The sequence below is a fragment of the Microcaecilia unicolor genome, chromosome 3, assembly GCF_901765095.1.
Source record: "Microcaecilia unicolor chromosome 3, aMicUni1.1, whole genome shotgun sequence".
NCBI lineage: Eukaryota > Metazoa > Chordata > Amphibia > Gymnophiona > Siphonopidae > Microcaecilia > Microcaecilia unicolor.
In genome coordinates, this window is record NC_044033.1 from 350,822,405 (window position 1) to 350,835,040 (window position 12,636).

General features: G+C 44.9%; 1 protein-coding gene across 2 annotated transcripts in view; it reads right to left on the reverse strand.

The window, feature by feature from the left end:
- Window positions 1–12,195, reverse strand: part of PHACTR2 (phosphatase and actin regulator 2) — a 237,959-nt gene extending 225,764 nt beyond the window's left edge. For both annotated transcript variants that reach the window (XR_003941615.1, XM_030198490.1), the window contains exon 1: window positions 12,021–12,195. Coding sequence is in view for 1 of the 2 variants with exons in the window: in XM_030198490.1 (XP_030054350.1) it covers window positions 12,021–12,066 (46 nt within the window). In the remaining variant the exon portion in view is untranslated. The remainder of the gene's footprint in view (window positions 1–12,020) is intronic.
- Window positions 12,196–12,636: the final 441 nt, after the last annotated feature.

The window sequence follows — 12,636 nt, forward strand, 5'->3', positions numbered from 1 at the left end:
CTTTATTTATATTTTGGATCACAAGTAGCAGCAGTGGGATTTGAACCAACCACTTCTGGATTGCAAGAGCAGTGCTCTAACCACTAGGCCACTCCTCCACTTCACTCCATTCCCTTGAAATTTGGCCGTCCCTTTGGTGGGGGACAGTTCAGGACGTCCAAAACGTTTGAAAGAAGGACATCCACGCCTTCGCTATACCTCCGCTGACACACACACACCTCCCCCCCCCCCAGGGACCTGCATACTGCTGCGATGGACCTGAGTATGATATTTGAGGCTGGTAAAAAAAAGTTTTTAAAGTTGTTTTTTTCAGGGTGGGAGTGGGTTAGTCACCACTGGGAGAGTCAGGGGAGGTCATCCCCGATTCCCACCGGTGGTCATCTGGTCAGTTCGGGCACCTTTTCGAGGCTTGGTCGTAAGAAAAAATGGACCAAGTAAAGTCGGCCAAGTGCTTGTCAGGGACGCCCTTCTTTTTTTCCATTATCGCTCGAGGATGCCCATCTGTTAGGCATGCCCCAGTCCCGCCTTCGCTACGCCTCCGACACGCCCCCGGGAACTTTGGTCGTCCCCACGACGGGAAGCAGTTGGGGACACCCAAAATCGGCTTTTGATTATGCCAATTTGGGCGACCCTGAGAGAAGGACGCCCATCTCCTGATGTGTCGAAAGATGGGCACCCTTCTCTTTCGAAAATAAGCCTGCTATCAGGCTCATTTTCGAAAGAGAAGGACGCCCATCTTTCGACACAAATCAGAAGATGGGCGTCCTTCTCCCAGGGTCGTCCAAATCGGTATAATCGAAAGCTGATTTTGGACGTCCCCAACTGCTTTTCTTCGCAGGGATGGCCAAAGTTCAAGAGGCCGTATCGGAGGCGTAATGAAGGCGGGACTTGGGCATGCCTAACACATGGACATCCTCGACCCATAATGGAAAAAAAAAGGGCGTCCCTGATGAGCACTTGGACGACTTTACTTGGTCCTGTTTTTCTTACGACCAAGGCACAAAAAGGTGGCCGAAATGACCAGATGACCACCGGAGAGAATCGGGCATGACCTCCCTTTACTCCCCCAGTGGTCACTAACCCCCTCCAACCCTCAAAAAACATTTCAAAATATTTTTTGCCAGCCTCTATGCCAGCCTCAGATGTCATACTCAGGTCCATCACAGCAGTATGCAAGCACCTGGTGCAGTTTTTGTGGGTGCAGTGCACTTCAGGCAGGCGGACCCAGACCCATCCCCCTCCCTACCTGTTACGTTTGTGGAGGAAACAGCGAGCCCTCCAAAACCCACCACAAACCCACTGTACCCACATCTAGATGCCCCCTTCACCTGTAAGGGCTATGGTAGTGGTGTACAGTTGTGGGTAGTGGGTTTTAGGGGGAATTTGGGGGAGTTCAGCAGACAATGTAAGGGAGCTATGTTCCTGGGAGCATTTTATGAAGTCCACTGCAGTGCCCCCTAGGGTGCCCGGTTGGTGTCCTGGCATGTCAGTGTGACCAGTGCACTACAAATGCTGGCTCCTCCCATGACCAAAGGGCTTGCACTTGGTCATTTCTAAGATGGGCGTCCTTGGTTTCCATTATTGCCGAAAATCAGAAATGACCAAGTCTAGGGACAACCTGTTTCAATAATACGGGTTTTCCCATCCCTCCATTGGGATGTTTTGCAAGGACGTCCTCAACAAAACTTGGGCGTCCCTTTCGATTATGCCCCTCTATGTTTCTTTGTTGATTAGGTTCCCGCTAAATGCCCTCTAGGTGCCAGTTACAGAATTGCCCCCTCAGTATGGAATGATTGTAGCAGTGCATAGGATTTCTTTTCATTGGTGCTTCTGGTTAACTATAATGCATTTTCTTTCATTCAGATTACAAAGTTTCTTGATTTTATTCTGGATCCTGGGCTTTAATTTACAGGTGAAAAAAAAAGACACCTGCTGGTCGATATTCAAAACTATGTAACTAGCCACTGACAAGCAATTATTCAGTATAGTAAACGGCCTACCGTAACCCCCACAACAGAACCAGCCTGCCCAGTTTAAACTGAGCTGCAATGATTTTGCTGCACACTTTGCCAACAAAATTAAAAGTCTCTGCCAGGGACAGGTGCACTTGTGCGGCCTACGGTGCTTGTGTTTCGTGTCGTGCACTTAGCACATAAGCAAGCTATCCTGCAAGCCTTCTAAGGTGGACGACATTTGGAGTTTGAAAACAGGAAAGCTGTATGTTTTCAGGACTACACTGCTAAAGTGCACACTGCTCGGAAAGCTTTTGCTCCCCTGTGTTCTGAACTTTACAGATATTCAAATATTTGAAAGGTATTAATCTGCAAACAAACCTTTTCCGGAGACGGGAAGGCGGTAGAACTAGAGGACATGAATTGAACTTGAAGGGGGGCAGACTCAGGAGTAACGTCAGGCAGTGGCGTACCAAGGGGGGGGGCAGTGGGGGCGGTCCGCCCCGGGTGCACGCCGCTGGGGGGGGGGTGCTGCGCGCCTGTCGGCTCTTCGTTTTCATGCTCCCTTTGCCCCGGAACAGATTACTTCCTGTTCCGGGGCAGAGGGAGCATGGAAACGAAGAGCCGACAGGCGCGCGGCACCCCCTCCCCAGCGGCGTGCACCCTGGGGGGTTCTTTCTCCGGGGGGTCGCACTGCACCCGGGGGTTATTTCGCTGGGGGGGCGGGGCGCATTGGCGATCTGCCCCGGGTGTCAGTGCCCCTAGGAACGCCACTGATGTCAGGAAGCATTTTTTCACGGAGAGGGTGGTGGATACATGGAATGCCCTCCCACGGGAGGTGGTGGAGATGAAAACAGTAATGGAATCAAACATGCGTGGGATAAACACAAAGGAATCCTGTTTAGAAGGAATGGATCCAGGGAATCTTAGCGGAGATAGGGTGGCAACAGCGGTAATTGGGAAGCAAAACCAGTGCTGGGCAGACTTCTATGGTCTGTGCCCTGAAAATGGCAAGGACAAATCAAACTCGGGTATACATATAAAGTATCGCATACCATGTAAAATGAGTTTGTCTTGTTGGGCAGACTATATTTTGCTTTACCCAGCGTGACTTCGGATTAAGGATGATGGCTTTCCATCGTGGAGGTAGTGCAAAATGTTTTGCAATCTGTCCCAGCCAGAATGGGCACTTGAAATGAAGCTTCTTGAGCTCTGAACGTCCTAACAGTTTTGCTTGTTTGGTCCCTTCTTTTTGTGCTCTTTATTTTGTATATTTTGTCAGGACACAGCAGAATGTTTTCTATGACCTTTTTGTCTCTTGTATAAGCCTATTTTAGCTTGTTCAGGATGGGTGGCTTATTATGTTGTTATCTGGCAGGTGTGGTGGGCTGGTTATGATAGATGGGGGTGGGCGGGGGATATTCATGTGTCCGGTCCCATATTTTGGGATAGTACCTAAATTTGGGTTGGGGAGGGGTGGGATAATGGGGTGGGTGGAGGTCGGGTTAGGGGAGGTTAGGGGGATAATAGGATGGGAAGAAAATTGGAAATCTGTGATGCTGGACAATCTGTTTTTATTTGTTTGCTGGCTATATTTGTAATTGTCGTCAATAAAACAGTTACCATAAAATGATGTAACATCTTTTATGTAACCCGCTTTGATTTCCTAGTTGATTTAAGCAGGATATAAGCAATGGAATGGAAGCAGAGAGAACCAGATGAGGGGATATAATTTGCATTTCATTAGCTTTCCTAGGAAGCTGCTGTTGCACAAACTGACATGCTGAAAAAGTATCTCAAGGGAGCTTTGAAGTATCCCTCCCATCATAAGTACATAAGTATTGCCACACTGGAACAGACCAAATGTCCATCAAGCCCAGCATATGTTTCCACAAATACCTGGCAAGATCCCAAAAAAGTTTAATACATTTTATGCTGCTTATCCCAGAAATATGCAGTGGATTTTCCCCAAACCATTTTAATAATAGTCTATGGACTTTTCCTTTAGGGAGCTGTACAAAATTTTTAAAACCCTGCTAAGCTAACTGCCTTTACCAGATTCTCTGGCAACGAATTCCACAGTTTAATTACATGTTGAGTGAAGAAACATTTTCTCTGATTCATTTTAAATCTACTACTTTGTAGCTTCATAGCATGCCCCCTAGTCCTAGAATTTTTGGAAAGAGTAAACAAACGATTCACGTTTACCCGTTCCACTCCACTCATTATTTTATAGACCTCTATCATATTTCCCCTCAGCCGTCTTTTCTCACCCTGGCATATTATCTCCCTGCTCATTAGAGAAAGGGGGAGAATGGGGGAGGGGGGGAACTTGTGCCTGGATCCTCTAGAAGTGACTGCTTGAACAGACACTTCTCTGGACTGCCAAGTCTCTGGTTCTAAATAACTTGTGATTTTGGTTTTAGAATCCGATACGAAATTAGGTTCTACCTTTTTTTTTTTCTAAAATAGAAATGTTTCTGTCTTGGGCCAGAGTTTATCCAGATTTCAGTAAAGGAACTCACACAAAGGTAAAGCATTTTGGGAGTTTTGTCCGCAGCTTGTAGAGATGGGAGCTGATTAATTTTTGAAACTTCCTGCAAAATGTATTTTAAAATTTGAGGGAGCACGCTATGTTTTCTATGACCTTCTCAGGTCAAGAAATGTATTGATGGAAAGGCTAGCAGAGAAGTGTAATCCTTCATTAATGACAGCTGAATTCCCATGTAGTTTGTTGGGGGGGGGGGGGTTATAAATGTGATAAATTACCCTGTATATTGGGATTATTTCCTGATATAGAATGTATTTTCCTGTATACCTATCTTTGACATTTTCTATAAATAATAATAATAACAATAATTGGAAAATAGTATTATTAATTTACTATTGAAATGTAAGTATATGTTTTAGGAAATTATTTATGTGGTTATACACACTACACAATGATTTAAATTTTAAAATACATGGTGGAGACAGGTCTATGAACACATTTCTTCTAGTACACTGTGGGAACAGAGGGAGGCTAGACAACACAGGAGCAATACAGTTAAAACTGAAATTTAATAGTTAAGAATGAATTTAAAAAAAACATATATAAATCAGTATACAAAAAAAAATGGATATACTGAATGTACAGTGATGTACAATAAAAGTGATATCAGTGTTCAAAACTCACTGAAAGTTCAATAATATAGACTAAAAGTAATGACAGTGCTCAAGACCCTACACGGCACCGTGTTTCTGCATGTAACGTGCCTGCTTCAGGAGTCTGACAATGGGTATGTCAAAAAAAGTCCCGTGTGTAAAAAACACATGGGGGTCTTTAAAAAGACCGTTCATATCCATGCAAATGTCGAGGAGTGGCCTAGTGGTTAGAGAACTGGTCTTGCAATCCAGAGGTGGCCGGTTCAAATCCCACTGCTGCTCCTTGTGATCTTCGGCAAGTCACTTAACCCTCCATTGCCTCAGATACAAACTTAGATTGTGAGCCCTCCTGGAACAGAGAAATATCCAGAGTACCTGAATGTAACTCACCTTGAGCTACTACTGAAAAAGGTGTGAGCAAAATCTAAATAAATAAATATGAAGAACAATGGTCTCAAACAAAGATAAATACTCAAGTGCCAGGTGACAGCATTTGTTGCTGAATCACTCTGATCAGGCAGGCACATTACATACCAAAAAAAACAGTGCTGTCTTGAGTACTGACATTACTTTCAATCTACATTACTGAACTTTTGGTGAGTTTTGAATACTGCTATCACTTTTATTGTACATTCAGTATATCCATTTTATTGTATACTGTTTTATATACATTTTTTAAATTTTTGTTACATTTGTACCCCACACTTTCCCACTCATGGCAGGCTCAATGCGGCTTACATGGGGCAATAGAGGGTTAAGTGACTTGCCCAGAGTCACAAGGAGCTGCCTGTGCCTGAAGTGGGAATTGAACTCAGTTCCTCAGGACCAACGTCCACCACCCTAACCACTAGGCCACTCCTCCACTCCATTTTAATTATTAAATTTCAATTTTAACTGTATTACTCCTGAATGTTAAGACCATAAGTACATAAGTATTGCCATTCTGGGACAGACCAAAGGTCCATCAAGCCCAGCATCCTGTTCCCAACAGTGGCCAATCCAGATCACAAATACCTGGCAAGATCTTAAAAAGTACAAAACATTTTATGCTGCTTATCCCAGAAATAAGCAGTGGAATTTCCCCAAGTCCATGGTCTATGGACTTTTCCTTTAGGAAGCCATCCAAACCTTTTTAAAGCAACGCTAAGCTAACCGCCTTTACCACATTCTCTGGCAACGAATTCCAGAGTTTAATTACACATTGAGTGAAGAAATATTTTCTCCAATTCGTTTTAAATTTCTACTTTGTAGCTTCATTCCGTGCCCCCTAGTCCTAGTATTTTTGGAAAAAGTAAGCAAACGACTCACGTCTACCCGTTCCACTCCACTCATTATTTTATAGACCTCTATCCTATCTCCCCTCAGCCGTCTTTTCTCCAAGCTGAAGAGTCCTAACCCCTTCAGCCTTTCCTCATAGGGAACTCGTCCCATCCCCTTTATCATTTTCGTTGCCCTTCTTGGTACCTTTTCTAATTCCACTATATCTTTGTTGTCTAGGCTCCCTCCGTTCCCACTACCTTGTATATTACTGCTTGTTCCGTGGGACTTTTTTTTGTTCAGTTACCTTCTGGTTTCACATTTCTTCTAGGGCATATTACAACAAATCTAAATTCTCCTTTTGCATCAACAATTCACATTTGTTTTTATTGACTCAGTGTGCACAGGATATACATGGAGTACAAAAGCTATACCGGACAGAGTTACAAACACAACGCCCCTGCTTTTAAAATAAGACAAAAGCCCTGCCTGCTCCTTTCATGCCATCCTTTATGGACATTATTAAAAGCATGGTCAAAAAAAGAATGTGGTCGCTCTCTAGTAATGTGTGAGGCATCACAAAGACACCACGGGTTTCTGGGGATAAAGCTCTGAATACTGAGCACCGTCTCTTGTACAATCATCCAGTAAGCAGTGGAATGTTTAACTCATACAGTAATACAGGTTGCATTGAAAAAGAAAAACAGTTACTGGGGGGGGGGGGGGGGGGGTGGAATACAGCACCGGGCATTCCTTAACCCTGAACAAATGCCAATATATATCAACCTTACAACCATCTGCTCATTTATTACACTTGATAAAGAAAAACAGAAAATAAGATGATACCTTTTTATTGGCGTAACTGAATACAGTACGTATTCTGACTAGCTTTGGGAGGCTAAAACCTCTTTCATCAAGTCTGGACGGTATCAGATGTGGACAGTATGAGCAAAAGATGCTCGTACAGACCTGAGCTGAGGAAGGAAGTTTTGAGTTCCAAAAGCAAGTCAGAACACGTATTACGTTAATCCAATACCTGTTTCCCCACTCTTTGTTTTAATTTATTAACCTTTCAAAGTGAACTAACACAGCTACAATACAACTTTATTAGACCTGAGTAATTTTACAATGCCCCTGCTACTTGTTAAGACTTACTATGTCTCAGAAAGAAAGGCTATGGACCATGTTTACTAAGCAGTGTTATAGGCACACTAATGTTTTTAACGTGTGTTAACCATGTATGTGCCTACAATATCCCTATAGGCACCTACATGGTTAGTACACTAGCTAAGTGTAGGTGTGCTAGAAACACTAACACACCTTATATATTTATTTAGATTTTACTCACACCTTTTTCAGTAGTAGCTCAGGGCGAGTCAAGTTCAGGTACTCTGGATATTTCTCTGTCCCAGGAAGGCTCACAATCTAAGTTTGTACCTGAGACAATGGAGGGTTAGGTGACTTGCCCAAGATCGCAAGGAGCAGCAGTGGGATTTGAACTGACCACTTCTGGATTGCAAGACCAGTGCTCTAACCACTCCCCCACTCCATTTAGTAAACAAAGGACCTATGTTACATACAGAATTGGTTAGACAGAAGACCTGCAACGGATTATGACTCTGAAACATCCAGATGCGGACACTATTACTGCTCAGTTATTCTGTTTGGACACTGACGCATCCATTCCCACCCTCTATGGCTCTCCAACCCCACCATGAATACATTCAAAGGGAAGAAGAGGAAAGTCTATTGGTTAATTTAGAATTTCTTTCTAAGATTTGCATTCAGTGCCATATCCATACTAAGACATGTCAAAAACCACAAATTCTACCCCCCCCCCCCCCAAACCCCAAGAGCTTGGCTCTCAGAGGTTTGCTATATAAAGGGACGGAGAGGGTGCAAGAGATCAGCTCCACCGTCTGCCTACATTGGCTGTACAACACCTTTGATACTAACCTAGAGAAGCACACGACTTCCTCTCTCTCACACACACTTTTGCACTGTGGTTAAGTAGAATAGACTCTCCTCTATTTCTCTCTGACTATTTAATTTTACTCACATATGCAATAAAGCTGGCCACAATCATTTAAAATGTGAGCAGATCATTTCAGTGTGTTTGTGGACCATTTTTCTAGCCCGTTCAGTTCAGTCCTTTGGCCTCAAGTAATGGGTTTTTGTGTTTCCTTTTTCTTAGAAGCTGGGATTAACGCCAAAGGTCTCTTCCTTCCTTTTCTATTGTCGAAAAAGTAAATACACTGTAACAGGGAAGGAGGCTGTGAAAAAGAAACACTTTCTGGAACATATTAGGGCCAAACATGATATTGAAGACTACTGAAAACAGACCTTTTCAAGAAAGCATACCATAAATATCCATCTTTAAACACTAAATAATAATATTATACACGATCTATACAAAACCGAACTCCTATCACATGACTGATTAACCTCCTTGCTATGAATAATCAAGCACTACCACTTTAAATCTTACACCGAAAAAGGTCTCTCTATAGTCAATGACCTAATGTATGTTACGATCCAATTTATTACTCAGGCTCCTTCATGCTATACAAAAAGATATTCTTCTTTACCATGTATGTATGCACATGGTATATATATATATACCATGATCTGTTCGATATATGTTATGTTCCATGTATGTTACTATCCTGCTTATAATTGAACGAGAAAAACGCCCAAGTTCCAACCTAAATCGGGAGATGGATGTTTATCTCACAAAAACGAATAACGCGGTATAATCGAAAGCCGAACTTGGACGTTTTCAACTGCACTCCATCGCGGAAGCGTACAAAGTTGACGGGGGCGTGTCAGAGGCGTGGTGAAGGCGGGACTGGGGCATGGTTATCACCCGAACAGAGATGGGCGCCTTTCGCCAATAATGGAAAAAAAGTATGCGTTTGTAGCTAGAATTTAGGGCACTTTTCCTGGAACCTGTTTTTTTCACAAATAAGGCCCCAAAAAGTGCCCTAAATGACCAGATTACCCCTAGAGGGAATCGGGGATGACCTCCCCTGACTCCCCCAGTGGTCACTAACCCCGTCCCACCACAAAAAATGATGTTTCACAACTTTTTATTTTCACCCTCAAATGTCATACCCACCTCCCTGGCAGCAGTATGCAGGTCCCTGGAGCAGTTGTTAGGGGGTGCAGTGGACTTCAGGCAGGTGGACCCAGGCCCATCCCCCTCTACCTGTTACAATTGTGCTGCTTAATGCTTAGTCGTCCAACCCCCCCAAACCCACTGTACCCACATGTAGGTGCCCCCCTTCACCCCTTAGGGCTATAGTAATGGTGTAGACTTGTGGGCAGTGGGTTTTCAGGGGGCTCAACACACAAGGGAAGGGTGCTATGCACCTGGGAGCTCTTTTACCTTTTTTTTTGTTTTTGTAAAAGTGCCCCCTAGGGTGCCCGGTTGGTGTCCTGGCATGTGAGGGGGACCAGTGCACTACGAATCCTGGCCCCTCCCACGAACAAATGCCTTGGATTTATTCGTTTTTGAGCTGGGCGCTTTCATTTTCCATTATCGCTGAAAAACAAAAACGCCCAGCTCACAAATTGTCGAATAAAACATGGACGTCTATTTTTTTTGAAAATACGGTTCGGTCCGCCCCTTCACGGACCGGTTCTCGGAGATAAACGCCCATGGAGATAGACGTTTTCGTTTGATTATGCCCCTCAATGTATGTTTACACCTTAACGCAAGACCAGTTGTAATTCTGTTACCCGGAAATGGCAACCGCCATTACGGCAACTGTAAGCCACATTGAGCCTGCAAATTGGTGGGAAAATGTGGGATACAAATGCTACAAATAAATAAATAAAAATATTGTTCACACAATCCTCAAACAATCGTCATCAAACCATAAGTATCACACATAGGAAAAACAGCACCAGGGTGCTCTCCTGTTAATCCTATCAAGTTTACCCATTTAGTGAAATGTAAACACAGTGTGCTCTTTCATGTTAAGTTGCTCCGTACATAGATTTTCAGTTTTAGGTACTTAGTGATTATTATTACACCATCGTTCTGCGTGTACCTCAAAAAAAAAAATAATGAAAACGTTCATTGTTAAAAGACAAACGTTTAAAGGAGAGCTACAGTTTTCTACAACAGTGGAGTGCCTAGTGGTTTGAGCACAGGTCTTGTAATCCAGAGGTGGCCGGTTCAAATCCCACTGCTGCTCCTTGTGATCTTGGGCAAGTCACTTACTACTACTACTACTACTATTTAGCATTTCTATAGCGCTACAAGGCATACGCAGCGCTGCACAAACATAGAAGAAAGACAGTCCCTGCTCAAAGAGCTCACAATCTAATAGACAAAAAAATAAATAAAGTAAGCAAATCAAATCAATTAATGTGAACGGGAAGGAAGAGAGGAGGGTAGGTGGAGGCGAGTGGTTACGAGTCAAAAGCAATGTTAAAGAGGTGGGCTTTCAGTCTAGATTTAAAGGTGGCCAAGGATGGGGCAAGACGTAGGGGCTCAGGAAGTTTATTCCAGGCGTAGGGTGCAGCGAGACAGAAGGCGCGAAGTCTGGAGTTGGCAGTAGTGGAGAAGGGAACAGATAAGAAGGATTTATCCATGGAGCGGAGTGCACGGGAAGGGGTGTAGGGAAGGACGAGTGTGGAGAGATACTGGGGAGCAGCAGAGTGAATACATTTATAGGTTAGTAGAAGAAGTTTGAACAGGATGCGAAAACGGATAGGGAGCCAGTGAAGGGTCTTGAGGAGAGGGGTAGTATGAGTAAAGCGACCCTGGCGGAAGATGAGACGGCCAGCAGAGTTTTGAACTGACTGGAGAGGGGAGAGGTGACTAAGTGGGAGGCCAGCAAGAAGCAGATTGCAGTAGTCTAAACGAGAGGTGACAAGAGTGTGGACAAGGGTTTTGGTAGAGTGCTCGGAAAGAAACCCTCCATTGCCTCAAACTTAGATTGTGAGCCCTCCTGGAACAGAAAAATATATCCAGTGAATATGTAACTCACCTTGAGCTACTACTGAAAAAGGTGTGAGCAAAACCTAAATAAATACAAGCATTGGAGCCAGGGTGCTTGAGCACCGCAATATTGAGAACATTCTTTGTATTTGTCCAGGGAGAGGTTATTTCCATTGGGCTTAGCACCCCCAATAATTTTGAAAAGTTGGCTCCTATGCATACAAGAATATACACGTGCGTGTGTGACAGCGGAGGATGTAAAGTTAAGCGATCCTGGCTTTCCTGTCCTGCCCTGCCTAACAAGCTACAAAGCACAGAAATCTTTCCCAGCATCGGCAGATACTCCTCGAACACATCTCACCAAAATTCAGAAAGCAAAAGACCTAAGGAGAAGCGATGCTGACCAATAACTGAATGTGAATCGCCTTGAATTTCTGAGAAAGGCGTGAGTTAAACCCAATTCCATTTCCCTCAATGTACCTCAAAGCCCCCCCCAGTTTTCAAACCATTCCGGAGTGCTAAAACTGAACTCAACTCCTCACTCCCCAGTGCGGAGTGACGAGATTTGCACCCACCGATCTGCCATCATGACCCAAGAGGTGCTCTGCTTTTCTTGAAGAATAAGTCACGTTTGGCCCTTGTGCACTGCAGCAAGCAAGCACTCCCCCCCCCCCCCCCAACCCCGCCCCGCATCCCCTCATCATCAGGCTACTCACCGCCACCGGCTGGCCCGGAAAGGGTGGAGACCGAGGTCTGGCCCATTTCTGGGCGATCAGGCGGCAGTACCGGTCCGGAGGTGGCGAGCTGTCACCGCCACTGCCCTCATCTCCTCCCGCTCCACTCCAGGCAGGCGGCCTGGGCTAGGGCTGGCACTTCCTCTGCAACAGCGGCCGATCCCCTCCCCCCTTTCCCCTGCGGGCGGAGGGGGCGGGGTAGGAGGGGAGGGAGCGTGGCCACCAGGAGAGGAGACTCGGGGGGGGGGGGGGGGGGGTGTAGCACTACGGCTCTCTTTTTTGTCCAACTCAGTTGCCAGCCTTCTGTTCCGGGGGTGGGGGAGGTTGTTTGTTGATTTCACAGAAATCAGCTCTGCCGATTTTTCTTCCTCCCGTGTGGGTCGTGCCAGAGAGGACAGCAGCCGGTACAACAACAAGGGACAATCTTTCATCCTTCCCAGAGCTTTCTGGCACACTCGAGTGCCAGCCATGGATGTAGAGCTGGCGTTAAGCACAGGCGCATGCACAGCAAACTAAAGACTGAGGATAAAAGTTGCTACTAGTCAGTATTTGGAAGCAAAGGTTGACTAATCTGTAAAGTTTAAGGACCGTAAAAGAG